Below are 19,503 nucleotides of genomic sequence, written 5' to 3'. Positions count from 1 at the left end.
ACTGGAGTCGACCAGAGAACACTCTGCTGTCGATTTAGCAGGTCTTCACTAGACCTGCTAAATCAACCCCTGCTGTATCGATTGAAGCAGCATCAATCTTCCCCGTGAAGACTAGCCCTGAGTCATGTAATTGTATTCCTAATACCAATTTGTGATGATTATAGGGTCGCCAAGGAATGAAAGGTGATGCTGGAGAACCAGGGCTACCAGGCCGATCAGTAAGTAAATTTTTTATGTCATTGGCCTCTACAGCGATGCGTGGACACTTTTCGTACAACTCTCAGTGTTGTGAATAGAACTTTTTTGCTCCCTGTATATTGCAAAGGATATGTGCTGGTTAACATTAGCATTCTGAATTATAGGGAATATGAAACCATTTAAAATGTGAATAAGACAAAATAAATAAATAGAGAAATCAATGTTAAATTCAGCTTGTTTGCAGTTGTACATATATGTAAGGGCAATGATTCCATGTTGAATATGGGATTAAGTTTAGAAGAGGAGAACAACTAAGAATGCATAGAATAATCAAACATCAAGAACACGTCTATTGTCTTTTTCAGGGATTTGTTTTCAGGGGGAGTTTTGGGACTATGGCTTGTTTTGACAGCTGTGGACCATATGTATACTGTTGATATATGAGCCTCAATCTGCCCATGCGTTTACATAAATAGGAACCCTTTGTGTAAATTGAGGATAGTATACAGCCTATACTATTTGTATTATCTGTAACACTCACCCAGGCAGTAGAAAATGCCTGGAATGGACTAGAAGACATCTCTAATTCCTGTAATTCTGGGCCTGACCCTGCAAGGTGCTGGGGCCCTGGGAGGTCCTCAGTTCCCATTAAGCCCTCTGTAACTACCTTCAGTGTTCCTTCTTGACACAGAAGCTATAATACTAAGAAAGAAAGAATATAAAATGTGCAGGATGTGGAAGCAGCTCATTATAAAATAAGACAGGCGGAGACTAGTGGGAATGGATAAAGGGGGTAATAAAGAGAAGCTGCAACTCATGCCCTTCACAACCACCAAATTGATAGAAGATTGTCTTATAACCAGAGTTTAGTACCAAGTGTTTAATAACTAGTCAACATCAGTAAGCCATGGCTGAAGAGACTTTAAAAAAAGATCTATATTCTGGTTATAGGATTGAAAATGTAAAGAACATTTTTTTAAGGGAAGTAAGAAAAAATGTGATAAATAATAAAGTTCATTGCATTGTTAAAATACAGCTGGTCTCTGCCAACGGGTTATTTTACTTTTTTGTATACGTTGCCAAAAAGCCATGTCAGAATAATCTGGAAGTTAAAAACATGTGTGTGTCTGTATGTATGCATGTATATAAATATATATATATAGGAGTGTTTAGTACAGCACAAGTACGTGTTCTGTCTTGTGTGAATGTCTCATGATTTTTTTCCCATAGGGAACCCCAGGTTTGACTGGCCCACCTGGCCCAGTGGGACCACCAGGTGACAGGGTAAGGTCTTTTCAGTCTACAATGTTATGGCACAAGCCAGGCTCCATTCTGTAGCACACAAAACTCCAGCACCGCTTTCTGTTCTTCAGCTTCTTCCTTTTTTAGAAACAAGTCCTCTGCCCAGAGTCCAGCGAGACTCAGGAAAGATGTTTGGTGGGACTGGGAAGATTGTGGGGAGGAAATCTTCACTCATGGGCCATAAAACAGCCACAGAACTTTTGCAGAGGCTACTCAAATTCACTGACTGGATTGGGCTCTATGACTCCTATGCAAAGAGAATGAGCGATCCACTGAGTAGGGCTCCTCTGACCCTGCTAATATCCTAGTCCCCTCCCATATTCTGTCTGCTGTTGTTAGGGAGCCCCATGGAATGGCATGTCCACAACATGGAGGATGTGCATGTACAGAATCTACTGTTAAGGCAGGATTTGTCCCTTTATGCTTGACCTCTGATCACTGGGAGTTAACAGCCAGTTAAGAGAACTGCTGTGTTAGGCTGTTTAGATGGGACTTCTCAAGACCATTCAGAAGCTGCTTCCTTTATCATTTTAGAAGCTTATTCTCTGCATTGCTTAATCCTCTCTATGAACAGGGCTTTGCTTTATCAAAGTGGGGCAATAAGGAGGAATCTTTGACCTAATGGGCCCCTTTCTTCTTTATGATTGAGCTCATCAGTCACTTTGGGCAGAGCCTCCAATTCCACCTTTGGGAAGGAGGCAGCAGATTTCTAATCATTATATGGCTGGGTTTGAGAGACAGACACTCCACCCTCAGTGCCTCAGCAGCCTGAGGCTCTTTTAATTTACGTAAAACTGTGCCAATGAGATATTTAACTGGCCATAGCAATGGTGCATATTTAAATAACTGACACATTAAATTATACATACGTATCAGCATTAATTATAAATAGCACCATTATACATAGCTTTAAGGACCACTAGTTTTAAATGAAGATTGCTGGAGCCTTAGGCCTGTCCTTATTAATCTGTAAATGTTTTCATTTTTGGAATAGGGTTTCACAGGAAAAGATGGTGCCACAGGACCCAGAGGCCCACCTGGATCAGCGGTAACTATTATACCTCAGCATAGAATGAACCAAGAGATATAACCCAAAAAGGAGAGAATTCCACTGTGCTGGTTTTGAACTCCATCAAATGAATCCTTTATCATATTTGAAAAAACATATCAAATGAACATTATGATGTTGAAAACTATTAGAAAGGGAAGAAGTTGTTTAAAATTTGCAAACTCTTAATTTAAAAAATGATACACAGAACTACTAGGGCTTGATTCTGTTTTCATAGTGGTGTTACTCAATTGACTTTCATGAACTTTACTTATTCCTTAATTACTGTTGGATTAGAAAACAATATAGAGAAACTGGACCAGGTAATTATAGACCCAATAATTATGAAAAATTATCACTTCAGGACAAGTAGAAGAATATTTGAGTAGTCATGACTAATTAAAAATGTTGAACTTTATAGCACATATTGGTGGCTGTATTGGACAATCTGCTGGTCTTTCATTTGTTCAAATCTATCTAAAAATCACTGAAGTGAATGTTGTGGACTCATGGTCATGACTTCTGCACAAATCACAGAACTACAATAGGGCCAAATCATGTAACCTTTTTTCAGGAAACCCTGAATAAAAACAAAACCTAAGGCACCTGGGTGCTTTTGAAAATACCACTAGGTGCCTATCTGCATCTTTAAGCACCTAAATGCCATTGCAATTCTGGCTCTATGTTAGGGATAAGAATAATTTTCTCTTAAATGTGCCATTCACTTACGTAAATTGGGTGCATCGACACTGCAGACAAAAACCCACGGCAATGCGTCTCAGAGCCTGGGTCAACTAAAAATAGCAGTGTAGATATTCCCGCTTGGGCTGGAGCTTGGGCTCAGAAACCCACCCCATGAGCCCGAGTCAGTTGACCCAAGCTGAGAGACTGGCTGCCATAGTTTTTTGTTTGTTTGTTTTGTACAGTGTAGACGTACCCATTGTGGCAGATTTCAGAACCAGTTACACTCAGCCGCTAACGTTGTTTCTTAGCATTCCTTTGTATGTCTTTCTGTTTTAGGGCACTCCAGGAGTTCCAGGAGTAGCAGGTCCAAGTGGAAAACCAGGGAAACCAGGAGATCGTGGGCCACAAGTGAGAGAATGATTTATATTTACAGTATTAGTTGTAAAATATTCTGGCTGCAGATAAATATGTGATTACCCTGGCTTTAAAATATTTGTCTCATGTATGTTCATGAAAGCGGTAAATACATCGAAGCTGAGTTAAGGCCACAAACCTAATTTTTAAACAATTTCATTTTATAGTACATCTTTCTGTTCATTTTAATAGTTGGGGCTGGAAACTGTGGTTACTGGTTTCTACTAAAAAAAGCATGGTCTGTATGTGCCAAGACATATATTTCTACACTGTGTAAACATCAAGAGCTAGGTCAGCAGAATTACTGGAAATTGGGTTTTTTTTATAGTAAAGAGTGGTATAGTGCTGAAGGTGGAAAATCTTTGATAATGTTATATGATCGCTGGTGGTTTGCAAATGTTTGTGATTTAACAACGTGATTTAAACATTATTTAAGTACTGTGGGCTCTACTGAGGTTTTGACAGGCACGGCCCCATATTGGAAGGGAGGGAGCAGAAGTTGCATGGTCCCAGGAAACATTTGAGCTGAATCAGCCAGAACAGGAGCCGTGATGTCTCTGAAAAGGTGCAGGATTCATTCCCTTGTGCCAGCCAGTTTAGAAAGGGGCAGAGTTCTCCGTCCTCACAGAGTGTATAGTTCTTAGGCAGTGTGGTCTGGTGGAATGTGCACAGGCACGAAAAATTAGGTGTTTGTGTATTCTAATCCTGGATCAGTCTCTGTGAGGCGTTGGGAAGTCACTTCAGCTTTCTTCTTCTGTAAAATGCAATTAATGCTACCTAACCTACCAGCTTGTTGGGGGGTTGTGAGGATTCATTAGTTTCTGTCCAATACTTTGAACAAATAAAGTGCTATTGTTATTTTTAGTTCTGCTATTGGTGCTAGCCACCCCTCCTCCTAACAGGCCAGGAGCACAAAAGCCAACGTTGTGTCTGTCCTTGTACAGGCACTCAAAAGAAAAGAGAGGCTATCTATGCCCTGACCCATGCAGGAATAATCTCAATCTAGCCAAATCTGTATAAATTCAGAAAGTACAAGTACTGTTTAAGTACTTCTAAATGCTAATCATGCCATTTAAAAGTATAATTTGCTTCAAATTTCCCACTTTCTTGTGAAGTGACACTGCACGACATCGCATCTAGTGTTTCAAATGTTTTCAGAACAGATCACAGCAGGAATTCTGGCTTGTGCTTTGTGCAGATGTTTTGTGAGACTCATGGTAGACAGGATTTCGACATTTAAGTTTGTGTTTTGCATTAGAAGTGCCAAAGGTGCAGCCCAAGGGCCAAGTACAGCCTACAAAGTCCTGAAATGTAGTCCAGGCCTGCCCGGTATTTGTAACTGCAGGTCCAGGAGAGAACTGATCACCTGCCCGCTGCTGTTGGTGAACTCGAGGAGCAAATAACCTCTGTTCACATAGGACTAGATCTTGTCATTTTTGCTCCTGTTGAGTGGTATGTGGTAAGGTAACACTCAGTGTAAGTAAGAGTGGCGGGACCTGGCCCTTACCAGAGAAGATGCAAATATAATCAAATATTATGACCCTATACCAAAAGTACACAAAGTTAAATGCAAATTATATGCAGCCCTCGGGCCCCTGGCAAATTGCCAGTGAGTATTGACATCAGGGTTATGCATTTGGCCACCTCAATTTTAGCCAATAAATGTATTGCAGCTCTTACAAACATTGCAAATTCAAGTAGATCACAGAAGTTCCTTAACAGATTAGCATGGCTGTAAAAGGTTTTGTACCTCAGTGCACATTAGTACTAAATCAAGCTGTTCTCTGAAGCATTAATTGAATTTTCATAGATTTGCAAAGTTTCACCTTGATAATTTGCTAACAAGTACTCCCAAAAGAAAAGAAAGTGGGATTTTAGATCAGTAATAGACAAAAGGGTTGAATGAGAAGAAAAGAATCAGAGCACTATGGCATCTGTTAACTGTTAAGAATAAAGAAGTCATTTATGTTTTCTATATAGAACTGCAATGGAGAGATCCTTCCAGGGACCTAGCATGCTGTGGCTAGCCCTGTGACCCTCTTTAAAGGGGGCTGCACAGTATGTGTAATGGAACTCTGTTCAGGAGTAAATGCAGCCTCAGATTTTTTTCACTTTGTGCATAGTCCTGTGGAGACAGCACATGAGTAGGGGAAGATCTTCTGGGGAGAGCAATCAGGCCTGTTGTCTTTTAAAGTATATTTCTTGGCTTATCCTTTCTCAGCTGCAGAGTCTTCCCACAATTCCAGCCTTCACCCTACTGCTCAAAAAAATCCCAGATAAAGCAAAAGCTAACATTGCCTCTCAGTCACCCCAAGCATCCTCATCACAGGATGTCAACAAACTAGAATGGTGGCAGCAGCCGCTTTCTCTCAACATTCTGGCAAGCAGTTGGCTGAAGTGCACATTTTTCTCTGTTAAAAGAAAATAAAGTGAAATCTAAACAGAATGTCACTAAGCTGGAAGAGGACACAAATGGACAGTGCTTCACTCAGTAATTGAAAAGGCAATTGTGTTGTTGAACGGGTAGTATTCTCAAACATCCCAATGGAAAATTAGTTTAGTGTTCAGGCAGGTCTGTTTTTAGTATTCAACTGTATTAATGACAACCCTTTGCATCATTTACAAATCAAAATCAGAGTATTTCCTTTGCAAGGTTGCAGATGTGAGACTCAGGCTCATTCAGCTTCAGTGAAGTTTTGAAAGTTGACTAATGCAGCTTCTCGTTAATGAGAAAGGAGAGAAAGGATCCATTTGCATTGACGAGATTAATGCTTTTGATGTTTCTCAGCTATAGAAATTTTGCTGGCAATAAATATCTTCGAGGAATATCTTGCCTTTTGTATTGGAGCAACACTCTCCAACAAAGTCAATGGAAAGGTTATTGCTTAGAAACCTGTGATAGTATATGCCCCTTTAAAAAGGCTTTTCAACCAGCTAACATGGCTTTTGGCTGATGTGAGCCTTGAGAAGTTTCTTTTTGTTTGGTCGGCACTGCACTGCAAAAATATTTCCGCAAATGGCATGCAGCATGTGAGCATTTGAAGTTTGCTTCAATTGGTTGCCCTCTTTTTTGTTTTCATGTTTTGTAAACACTCCAGCAAATGAGCTCGACGGAACAATTAATTTTAAGCAAACATTAGAGGATATGGTCAGAAAGTGGCTAGAATAACAGGGGGAGGGATAGCTCAGTGGTTTGAGCATTGGCCTGCTAATCCCAGGGTTGTGAGTTCAATCCTTGACGGGGCCACTTGGGGTTCTAGGGCAAGATCAGTACTCAGTCCTGCTAGTGAAGGCAGGGGGCTGGACTCAATGACCTTTCAAGGTCCCTTCCAGTTCTAGGAGATGGGATATCTCCATTAATAATTATAAATGACTAAAATGAATTAAAAATTCATATGTACAGCCATTTAATCAGTGAACTAAGACATACTATGTGACAATGTTTCCAATCAAAGCAGCTTAAGAATGTTACAGACAAAGAAATATTTACAAAAATATATTCAGCAAATAGGGAAGGGACCGGTATAAATAAATTCATTTCCAGAATATGGCAACATGCTGACAATTTGCAAACAGAAAGAGAAACTAAATTCATTGAATAAAATTACTTGTGATGAATTCTGGTGGGATCTAGGTTAGGTGTTGCAATGGTGAGTGTCACGGAGCCTAACATGTAGGCACCTAAGACCTTGGCTACACTTGCAAGTTACAGCGCTGTAAAGCCTCCCCCAGCGCTGGAATTCACTCCCTGTCCACATTGGCAGGGCACTTGCAGCGCTGTATCTCCCTGGGTACACCGCTGCAATTACTCCACCTCCCCAAGAAGCATAAGAGCTACAGCGGCGTAGCTACGACTCTCCCCTGTGAGAGTGTGTACCAGGAATCAACCTGCAGCGCTGTACTGATCACCTTGTCAAGTGGCCAATCCTCTCCATTGTTGTGACCGGCTGCAGGAATGCGGAAGTTCCGGTTTCAAAGCTCGTACCACAGAGAAAAAGCAAACAGTTTGCTGTTTGCTTTGAGTGAGTGAATGAATGAGCAGGGGGCCGGGAGTTCGGAACTTGCAAAATAGAGAGCTGACACACTCCAAAAAGCACTCTCTCTCCCCCCACACTCCCTGTCACACTCCACCCCCCTCCCGTTTTGAAAAGCACATTGCAGCCACATGAATGCTGGGATAGCTGCCCATAATGCACCGCTCCCAACACAGCTGCAAATGTTGCAAGTGTGGCCACGCCACTGCGCTGGCAGCTGTCAGTGTGGACAGACTGCAGCGCTTTTCCCTACTCAGCTGTACGAAGACAGGTTTACCTTACAGCACTGTACAGCTGCAAGTGTAGCCAAGGCCTAAGAAATCACAGGGACAACACTGTGATCCACAAAGCCAAGTTAGGTGCCTAGGCTCCCTATACAACGAATGGGGAGAGACAGGCTCCTTAGATTGTGATCCACAGAAGCCAGAATGCTAGGTGCAGAACCTCCTTAACTAGCCAATGGGAGATGCCAACCAGAGGGGTGTGGGCTAAGCCCTGCCCCGCTCAGAGATAAGCACCTAAGTCTGGGCTGCAGGGAGGTGCCTATCGCTTCTTGCAGTCCACGAATATGACCCTGGAATGAGGTGGCTTAGGCGCCTTAGCGGCTTCTTGTGGGAATGAGTTAGGCCCCTGCTTTGCTGCACACAAAACAGCCACTGGAGGAGGAGGAGGAGATGCCTACCTTATAACCTTTAACCCAGTGCTTAACATACTGACCTGGGAGAGACTGGTTTAATTCCCCCTCTCTCCCGAGTAGGAGAGGGGATTTGAACTGGGATCTCTCACCTCTCAGTAGAGTGCTTCAGCCACTGAACTGTGGAGCACTCTGTTGTGGGGCTCCCTCAGTCTCTCCCATTGAAGCTGTTCCACTATGGATAAATAACGAAAAAGTGAGTGGAGCAGAGGGATTGGACCATACGCACATGGGTACCTTAGGGCCTAGGCACTGGGCTACAGAGTCATTCCCACTCTCTGAGCCTAAGTTGCTTTGTGGATTGCACCCTATTTACCTAGCTATTCATATTATATATACTGGAGTAGGTAAAGCCATAATATTTCCCTGTGTGATTCATGAGAGAAATGTGAGAGTTGTTTTTGTATCTAGCAGGCCTTTAACATTGTCTGCACAAGCGGGAGTCAAACTATTCTTGCTTCAAAGCTGTTATGTCAACGTTTGCTTTGAATTTTGAGTATTGATGTGACACTGTTTTCTTCGGTAAACTTTAATCTCTGAACCCATGATCATATGCGTTGTGTGCTTATTATTAAGCAATTATTAGTTTGCAAATTATAGGCATGACATGCTCTAGCGGCTATGAATCATGTCCACACATACCATTTCAAAGTAGCCATTCCAACTCCTTAATTTGAGGCCTTATGATCTCAAAGGAAGTTTATGAAACACTGCTATTGCGTTCAAATTATATCCAGCTCTATTGTGACCTCAGTGGAATGATTTGTTGTACTGTGTTATTGAAGTTATTTGTGGGTACAACAAGAATGTTATGAAAAAAATCAGCTACTGCCCACATTCAGCATTTGCTTTTATAATAGTGATAAATGGGCTGCTTAAAAATATTAAATTGTCAAAGGCACCAGAGCTAAGGATGTAACTAATTATGATGGTAGGTAGGTGAAGCAGCAGACTATTGAATGAGTCATCTTTGGGAATTTGCAGAAGGTCTATGTTCAGAACTACTTTGCAGTTTGGGCATGTTTTGGCAAAATTTGCAGTCTGCTCATGAGACAGTAGGAGTGAGAATTTCAAAAGCACTCAGTGCTGGCCCTAATTCTGTTCCCACTGAAGTCACCAATGAAATGTCTATTGACTTCCGTGGGAGCAAAGTGCTCTTGAAAAATTCTAAAATCTGGTGGGGGTCGTTACAGTTAGGATTAAAGTGCATTGCTAGAGCTGTACACAAAAGCATCTCTTGCACTAAAAATGGGTCAAGCAAGCTTTTTCTTTTTGATCTCTGGGGATACATTTAAAAAAGGCTTTAAATGGCAACAGATTTTTAGATTTCTCAGAGAGCAAACTAATAGTTAAAATGATCATGTGTCTGATTTTTGGCCTATTTGAAATGGGCATCTGCATTTAGCTTGTGGCCATAATTATGTCAGATGGACCAAACCCAGCTATAAACATCTTTGTGAGGTCATTATTATCTAGTGTGAAAATCTGCAAAATCCAACATACCAAGCATCATAATTACATTTTCCCAGGAAACTGTGTCATGCTCTTTCTTGGCCCTTCCATTTGCTAACAGTGGAATGCAAACAAAAGGCTAAAGTCTCAAAACATTACATGGGAGATGCACACACAAAATTTAATTTTCAGAATGAATTATGTGTGTATATTTTCTGAATTGTGTTCTTTAAAAATGGCCCCCTAGTGTATTTTATGCAATCGTGACAATTCAAACATTTGTTTTTACAAGTGGATAATCAATCATTCTTGTTGGCTTCTTGTAAAAACAACACCAACACCAAAAACAAACTGCCATGCAATGCAAATGCAAATGGGAAAATGCTGTCAGAGAAAGAAATATAGCTCTTGACAAATGAAAATAATTATGGTGACAGCTCAAACTCACACTACAACAGGTATTTGTAGTATATTGTAAGATTAGAAGCATTCAGCAACTAGTAAGGGAGATGTCATTGGAAACAGAATAGGTACTCGAAGCCATCTCTCCCAATCTTCTATAACTCCTGCCCATAATCCTGCATCCCTCAATGCAGGATTACAGCCTCTGTTTCTTACTGCTGGGTTTGGAGGAGATAGCTACCCTTCCTGGATGTGCAGTCTTTGGTCTTAGTTTAGTTTGTTAATGAATGAGGCAGGACAATGTTTCAGACTGAAATTACTATTTACAATTAAAGAGTAACATAATATATGCAACAAGACTGAACCAGATCATATGGCCCTGTTTTCAGAGGTGCCCTGCTAGGAACACAGCCTTTAACCTTACAGTGTGCCCTCTGTGTCATAGTCCCTCAGTCTCTCTGGGTTTAGTTTGACTTTCTTCTTCGGACCTCTTCTTTCAGAATCTGTCAGAGTCTGTTCAGTCACATGCCCAAATGGTTGCTTTGCCCATTCTCTTCTGGAACCTGCCACAAAGTTCAAAGAGAATCCAGTTGCAGGATTGTGCTGAAAGGGTAAAAACTCTTTCAAGAATAACACTTCCAGGACCTAAATGTTGGGCGAAATATCTTAATCCTGCAGCTGTTCGCCAGACAGAACTCCTACTGGAGTAAACAGGGCTTTTCTGTGAAAGGACTGCTGTATCAGGTCCCATACAGGACAAAGACCCAGAATGAGGCACATGATAAAAACAATAGTGAAGTTAGCTCTGAATCATGTGATATTTTTTTCTTCAGCGTAGCTAAGATTTTCTACAACCTCAGTTTCACGATGTAGCTTTTCTACTGTAAATTATTTATAATAAAAGTGAAGTAATAGCAGGTTTGTTTAGGACAGAGACAAATTGAAGAGTAAAGTAAGAATTTGCTTATAGTCAGTAACTTTTGAAGAAAATAATGTTACTCTTTTATGTTTAAGAAAGCATCTAGGGAAGGTATAGAAAAAACAGGCCTTCAATTTTGGGGAAAGTACTGCAGTCACTTATCAGAATCAGAATAGATCAATATTTCTGATTTAAGGAGAGATAATCAGCATGGCTATCAACAGCAAATACAGTATGTGAAAGATGTGATAGAATTTGTGAGGAAATAATATTCTGTTTCGACAGACAGGAACATAATTTACCTGGAGTACAAGAAAGCTTTCAACAGGGTAGCTTTTTTAAAAGAAAAAAATGGCCTCTATTTTTTTTGGCACAGTTTTGCATCTGCTAATAACTGGATACAAATATTTCCATTGAAACGTCTGACCTATCTGATTTGCTGATGAAAAATTGCAGGTGCTGCATGGTTGCAGGTGCATGTAAGGACCCAGCTGGATGGGTTTACTGAACAGTTGCTCTATCGAATCCATCCAAAGCACCTGTCAGCGTAGTATATATGCACCAGACTGCACTTACAAAGCATGTTTTCCTTTTCTCTCTTCATCCTTCCATTTTCTTTCATCCCTTTATGTTTCTGTGTTCCTATACAATAAACTGCAGTATATGCAGCTGCATTAAATAATAATGGAAATTAACTTGTTTTAGGGTCCACCTGGAATGAAAGGAGAAAAAGGTGACAGAGTAAGTACTACCTTAAAATTAGTTTATTTATCACTTACTTTAATGTGATAAATACTGGCTTTTTAAAAGCACAGACAATGTACTAATATAATACTTGTTTTAATTATTAAGGGAGATATTGCTTCTCAGAACATGATGCGAGCTGTTGCAAGACAAGTCTGTGAACAATTGATAAATGGTAAACAATGTTGTGCTTTTCCTAGTTCTGTTTTCCATATGGCTAATTTAATAGCTCATTTGTGAAAAGTCAAAATGATTTAAATTTGAGATGAAAGGATCCTGGCTGCAAAGCATAACAGGAGCCAGTGTGTTGTCATTGCTATCTTCTGTACCACCGATCTGATGGAAGGAAAATGCACCACAAAATTGGTTCCTGAATCTGAAGGGCTAACTTGTTAATGAACTAATCGGTCACCTCTGGAGACCCATATTCAGATCTTGCACATGCCACGAAGGGAATGATTTTGTGCAGTCAGCTAAGTCCCTGTTTTAGCACTGTGGATGTCAAAGCCCCCCCACATATTGGCATAAACCAGGTCTCACCTCTGAGAGATGGAAGGCACAAGGCTGGAATGGAAGGAGCATTACAGGTATTAGGATTGAAGTATATTGGCACATGCTGCCTGGGCAAGCGATGCACACAGGACAAATTGTGTTATGCAAGGGAAGAAATAATTGCACTGGGTAAGTCCCAAAATTCAGGGCCCCAAAACAATATTTTAATGGTTTTTGTTTTTACTTCAGCCCCAAAGCTGACGTAGCATCCTGTAGCCCTAATGTGCCCCTACCTCCAGGCAGGAGTGACCACTGGAGGATTCATGCAGTGGAGGATCCTCTAAGCTCCCTATGCCACCCTACAGGGAGCAACCCCAGAGTGCAGCTCTGTGCTCCACAGGAAGTGTAACCCTCCTGCACAGCTTTCTCAAATCATCTCTACCTCTTCCACACCACAGCTGCACAGAGTTTGCTGTCAGGAAGGCCCCCAAGAAGACAGAGCAAAATTTGCTTATTTATGTTATTTATGCAATAGGGCATGTGCTGCTTAGACCCCGATACTGCTGTTTTTGAGGTAACCCCATATAGATACGGAATTGTGACATACTGATTTTGTTCAGCCAAAAAATATCAAGTTGTGCCCAAGCAGTGTGCACTTGTAATGGAACTACTAGGATGTCTTCTTCTGTTGTAGGTTCCCTATACTGAGCCTTCCTCTGCATGGTCACCATACTTCTAGTCAACAATAAATAGCTGGGTCTCCCCTTCAGAACTTATTTGGACAGAGCTGTCTCTCTTGAGCAACACAAACATTCTCTGAGAGTTAAATTTGCCAGTTTGATCAGGGCTAGCAGAAGTGTATGTACCCTCAGAGCTTAAGTGGGTCTTAAGTGATACATCGCCCTTGTGCAAGCCCTCGGCATGGGGCTGAATTTCATCTTCTGTTCCCTGCCAGTGTAATATCTGTTCTTTGAATGCAGAGTACCCAGAAATGTCTATTTTTGATGGCTAGAACTGCATTTCAGAACATCTTTTGGAATTAGCCTTTGCTGCCTTGCAGACTAGGAGAGAGTTCTTTGCCAGGGCTCAACCAACAAGGCTGTTGTAATCCAAATCTCAGTTTTCACTTGTCACCTTTAGTGGCTGTGAATTTTTATTTACTAGTGTCTGCTGCCAGAATCTCCCCTCTCCCCCTCCCTTTCCCCATTATTCTACATGATCATATCTTGCATTCATCTTAATCTGTGCATATGTTCCAATTCTCCACTATTTGGACAGTGGGTGGCAGGTGTGTGTGTGTGTGTGTGTGATTTTAATGCAAAATGATTTAAAAACCCTTTCTTTCTCTTTAAAGGCCAAATGAATCGGTTCAATCACATGCTGAATCAAATCCCGAATGATTACTATGCAAACCGCAATCAACCAGGACCTCCAGGACCACCAGGGCCTCCAGGAAGCGCTGGGGCAAGAGGAGAACCTGGACCTGGAGGAAGACCAGGGTTCCCAGGAACACCTGGCGACCAAGGACCACCTGGTGAAAGAGGTGAGTAGTGCTCAAAGAGCATATGTATGACCATATTTCAAAAGTTGTCAGCAGAGGAATGCAATACAGCTGCACCGGCCAGAAAGGCCATGAAGCATATAGCTTTCCAAGCCAATTGAATTGCTCTGAAGGTATTGGTACAGCTGGTACAGTGGAATATTCAGTGTCTGAAGACAAGATCTAAAATTACAAAGATTTGCATCTACAGTGCTTTTCTCTCCATGTGGTATTTATGGAACACCAGTCACTACAGAGTCTAAATGCTATCTCAACTTTATCAAGATATCTTAGTACAGAACATTCTCTTCTCAAAGCTGTTTCTGCTATTAGCTGCATCTTCACAGGCTACTTTTCTGAATTGGCATCAGGATGAGGGGAAAATAAGATTCGTTAACAAGAATGTGGGGTGAACCGTAGCTTAGTGACACTGCAGTTGTGTGTCTCAGCTCAAGCAGAGTAATAGGTATATGGGAAATATATGATTAGATGTGCCAGTACACTTCAGGTGCTTTGAACTGCTCTGGTGATGCAAAGTAGGTGTAAACTCAGTTTAAATGGCTGATTAAGCCTGGGTTATGGCTGGTTTGCAATAGCATAAGGGAGCCAGGCTGTAACCAGTGAATCTGGCCCTCAGTTGTTCTGGCCATTACACTTCAGAATGTGTACACAGTGTTGTGTTTTCTAACATAGATTTTACTATAAATATTTACCACTTAAAAGAAAATAATGAACTTCTGAATCCAGCTATATGATAACATTGGCTTACACTATTTCATTAGGTTTTGAAGGATGAGTAAAGTGTATTTGTTACAGAAATGTACAAAGCTTGTATGCCTTTACTCATGTTGGTAGATGTGTGGAATGAGCTTCTATCAAATCATGGGTGCCTCAAAGATGTTCCTATGTTTTAAGACAGTCTCTTCACACCAGGTTACCTCTATACACTACATTTAAAAATCTTGTCTTTCAAACTGAGATGTTTGTTTCCTTAAAATATTTTCCTCATCCAAATTAAGACTTCCTAGATCAGAGCTATAAAGCAATAAACTATTTGAAGTATATTTGTTATAATCAATGAGAGCGCATGAAAAAATATAGTTTTCTGACATGGTCTCTTTTTGTGTGTGTGGTTTTTATTTCCTTTTGGATCTTTAGGACTGCCAGGAGAGAAAGGTGAAAGAGGGATTGGATCACAAGGACCACGAGGTTTGCCTGGACCACCTGGTAAATTTTCTGTTTTTAATTTACATCAGCTTACAGAACAGTAGAAGTAAAAGGGAACAAAACTTCCTAGAAAGTCAGATTTTTTAATTGCTCCTTATAGCAAATAAGCATATGTTACTCAATGCACTTTACATTTTTGACATGTATTGGAAATAAAGTGAAATGCTGAAAACTTTAACTAGAAATATTTTTTAGACATGGCTAGTAGAAAGTTGACTTTATCATATAATTTATTCTTCTGTCACATTGGCACATGAAAATATTTTTGATGAAAATACTGATTGAACCTTTATTGACTCAGTAATCAGGGGTTGAAATGGACATTTTCTCACTTTTTTCTATTTGATAGAAACAAAATATCACTTGATACTTTTGGAATGTCCAGTGCCATTGTTGGATCATGTTTGTAGTTACACTGATGTCCTTTAGCGGCAAAGCATAGCGTTACTAGTACAGAATATGATCCTTTCTCTGTTACTTTTTTTCTTTGTGCCATTTGATTTCATTTACTGATCATTTACTGATGTCTTGGCAGAAATAGTTAGGCTTTCTCATTGTTTCTGCCTTTAATTTACTAGTTTAAACATGATTTTTTCATTACAAGAGCCATAAGAAGCTTGCAACAAATTCTAGCCCCAGTTGAAACTCTACATTTCTGTTAACCATAATACAGCCTGTTCCAAAGAAAACATTACCTCATCTACTATAGGGTTGCAGGGTAGCAGAATTAATGCACTCCTATGTTTTAATTGAAATCCAATGTGCTTGTCTAATGTAGTAGTTTCCCTTGAGATCTTCATATCTTACACAGAGTGGAAATAAACCAGAGAATTCATTGATGTCTTTAGCGTGGCTCAAACCTTGCCAAATCAGTTTCTGTGAATAAAGACCTTAAATTAGCCACACATAGGAAAGCAACTAGTTATGAGTCACATTTTGGTTCTCTTTGGTTGCTTCATTGACCACATGTAGAACCAAATGTCAATGTTTTCTTACCAAAGGCTCGTTCATAGTCTAGACGCCAGTAGTGCCAGTGGTTTATGACAGGTTGACTCTTTAAAAAAATTATCTTCCTTTTAATTCTAAAATTAGGTCCACCAGGAGAGTCTCGAGTTGGCCCACCAGGTTCTACAGGTTCACGAGGGCCACCTGGGCCACCGGGTCGTCCTGGAAATGGGGGTATTCGAGGTCCCCCAGGCCCACCTGGTTACTGTGATTCATCCCAGTGTTCTAGCATCGCTTACAATGGTCAAGGATTCCCAGGTAGGTTATTGACAACTTAAACTGTAGTCATTTTAAATAGTTTTCACAGATGCGGAGCTGCTTAATGCAAGACAGGCCCGCTAGTGTGGACATACTGAATCATTTCAGGAGCAAATGGTACTGAAACTGCTTAGTTGTAACATAACATCTTGGAACAGTTCAGTCCTTTTAACATAGACAGGTCTTAGAGCAGCTGTTCAGATTGTTAGGCAAACTTGTCTCGCATTGATTTGAAATGTGTTTAGCTTTAGGAAGGAGGTGATTAAATTATACAAATAACTGGTTTTTAATACATAGAAGGATTGTAGATGATTATTTTACTGTTAGGATTTAAATGACCATTTTCTTCTTCTTCTTCTCCTCTCCCTCCCTCCAATCTTCTTCAGAACAAGGTTGAATACTCCATGTTTCTCTTGAAAAGTAAAAAGAACGCTCTGGTTGGCAATTTTTGTGTGTCTGTTTTTTGATCGACATCAGGATTATTTATACAAAATTAATACCTGAAATTAAAAATTTCCACAAACAAAAACTGTTCTCTGTTACAGTGCAAACAACTGAAAAACTCCACTATCCTACAATTTCCACTGAGTTAAACCCCATGAGTCTCTGATTAGCCCTGAGCCAGCCTCCTGCTGCGAGAAGCAGTTTAAAACAATGGGCTGTCACAGGGAGTCAAATAATGGATGACAATGGCCATCAATTTCTGACTAATGAGAAGACACTAATAGCCTAGGCAAGAGGGGCACTCAGAATATAACATATTCTATACCTAGAGTCCTGCAGGGCCATTTTCATGAAGAAAGTCCAGGCCCACAGTATTGTTAACAAATTCATATGTGTGCACTGTAGCATTTTACAATTAGTGTATGTGATACTGATGTTGGATATGGTTTGCCACTAGCATACTGTGCATGTATACATGAAAAAATATATATATATATATGTGTATACAGACTCAGTACTGTTGGGTGTAAAAAGCCAAGTACTTGCACAGATCTAACCCAAGATTCTTGTTTAAATGAAAAAGAGCTAAACTTGTACCTATTTTGCAGCAGTGCTATCCTTCCTAGTGAACAGTTATGTATACATATATAGATATATGCGTATGACTTAACCATTGTGTATTTTAGTTGGATGACTATATTTTTGCACAGCAGTCTGACTTTTTAAAAACTAACATAATCTTTGACCTGTTTCAGGTTCCGGCTAACACATTTTCTAAGTCTCCAGTGCTGCTTACAGTTTGAATACATGAAAAACCTGTTTCTGAGATGTTTGCGCACGTGCTTAGTAGGAAATGAGTCTGTATGGATATTTCACCACGGATATGGTTAAAATCGAACCGTGTTGGCCTCATATAATACTAACAATATTCGTGAATGGCATAAGGACAGTGATGTCAACTCATTATCAAGCCTGTTGCATTTCAGTAATAACGTAGAAAAACAACTATTTTTAACACCCTCCCCCCCAAAATCATCAGAAGCCTCAGTACTGAAGGAGGCTTATAAAACTACTAACTAGCAGAAGTAACACCATTGTGGGAGACAGATTTAACCTGATAAACAAGAAATGACTTATGTAAATAGTAAACTAATTGTGGCTTGTAAATGATTTGTAAGGGATCGTGTCCACTAAAATCAGTTAACATCTTTACATTAAGCTTCTGCATTAAAGCTTGCTGCTGCTTGCTCTGTGCCAGAATAACATCTTTGACTCTGTATGAAATCTACCTGTCTGTTGCTTGTGATCAACATGTCTGATTCAGGGTATGTGCCTTTTTGTATATGTAATCTTGTTGGGTTTTGTAATTGCAGTTCTAAATACTAAAGTTTTATAATTATTTTTCTTCTGTTTTGCTATAGTCTTTGGTGTTCCTCCAGCACCAGCTGTAACTCAGTCTGTTACGAGGAACAGCATCAGAAAATGACATGTACTGCATATTGCCACTGGTGATAGTTATGTGTACATTTATTTCCCACCCTCAGAGAACATTACTAGAAGCCAGTCAAACATTTTCTTTTTATGTAATCCATTTGCTCTATTAATTAATTAATTATTTTTTAAATCAAATCCAAGTATTTTTTTAGATTGATTGAAGTAGATGTAAAAGACTATTTTTATTTTTTAACAATTTATTGGGCCCTTGCATAACACCTTAAGACTGTTTCTGCAATGTTTCTTGTGTTATAAAGAGCTGGATCCTAGAAGGCCTTTCAAAACCAAATCTCATTTTTCTTATCATTTTACTGCCTCTCCTGCCCCCACCCCCCCAAAAAAATTCCATGAACGAAACTGAAAAAAAATCAGTAAATTATTAATTTAGACATTTATTATATGAAATTAAGATTGAACTAACATTATGTAGCCAAACTAACTTTCATTATATTTGTGGATTCAAAGACATGCGATAACTATAATGTTCAATCAGACAACTATTTTCAACCAGAGTCATACGTACCTGAAAGTGGACCCTATCAACCTGAAAGTGAGCCCTACATAGTACCAATGGAGTCAGAAAGGAGAGAGGATGAATATGAGGACTATGAAGTTGAAATGCATTCACCAGGATTACCCTGAACAAATGTGCTGGAAAAGATCATTACCGAGAAAAGCAAAAACAAAACCATAAAAGATCTGTCTTGTTTTGTGTTTTTGGTTGTTTGTTTTTGTTTGTGCTATGCTCACATATGCAGATACATACAGAGTGGGTGTATCCTATATTCGCCAATGCTACCTTCTCAAATCAGAAATGCACTCACATCTTGTAGGAGTATCATGCTTATGTGCGAATAGCAATGTATGTAACTATAGATTTCGTTCTTGCTCTTGAAATGCTTGTAAAATACTTTTGCTTAAAGTGGCTGCTTAGAACTTAATGTGTGCATTCAGTTATCACAATGCTGCATTTTCTTTAAACAAATAAATAAAAAAAAACACAAAACACCAAAAACCAGAGCTGCTGCAAATTTTCGAAGGGCTGTCTGCTTTAGCTCTACAGTTTTCCTCCTTTTATTGCCTGTTTGCAGTTAAGTCACATCACAAGTCTGCATTGTCTAGTAAAAAGCAAACCAACTCCTTCTACATCAT

At 39.9% G+C, this 19,503-nt stretch overlaps 1 protein-coding gene across 1 annotated transcript in view; it reads left to right on the top strand.

The window, feature by feature from the left end:
• COL12A1 (collagen type XII alpha 1 chain) overlaps positions 1-19,112 on the top strand; it is a 137,400-nt gene extending 118,288 nt beyond the window's left edge. Inside the window, 11 exon segments of the mRNA XM_065588059.1 lie at positions 165-218; positions 1,429-1,482; positions 2,495-2,548; positions 3,569-3,640; positions 11,853-11,888; positions 12,000-12,066; positions 13,738-13,926; positions 15,082-15,150; positions 16,243-16,413; positions 18,863-18,981; positions 18,983-19,112. Of these exon segments, the coding sequence (XP_065444131.1) occupies positions 165-218; positions 1,429-1,482; positions 2,495-2,548; positions 3,569-3,640; positions 11,853-11,888; positions 12,000-12,066; positions 13,738-13,926; positions 15,082-15,150; positions 16,243-16,413; positions 18,863-18,981; positions 18,983-19,045 (948 nt within the window). The 3' untranslated portion in view covers positions 19,046-19,112.
• The last annotated feature ends 391 nt before the right edge of the window (positions 19,113-19,503 follow it).

Source organism: Chrysemys picta, chromosome 3, assembly GCF_011386835.1.
Source record: "Chrysemys picta bellii isolate R12L10 chromosome 3, ASM1138683v2, whole genome shotgun sequence".
Taxonomy (NCBI): Eukaryota; Metazoa; Chordata; order Testudines; family Emydidae; genus Chrysemys; species Chrysemys picta.
The sequence above is the reverse complement of the archived record's forward strand: the minus strand, read 5'-3'. Positions and strand labels throughout refer to the sequence as shown.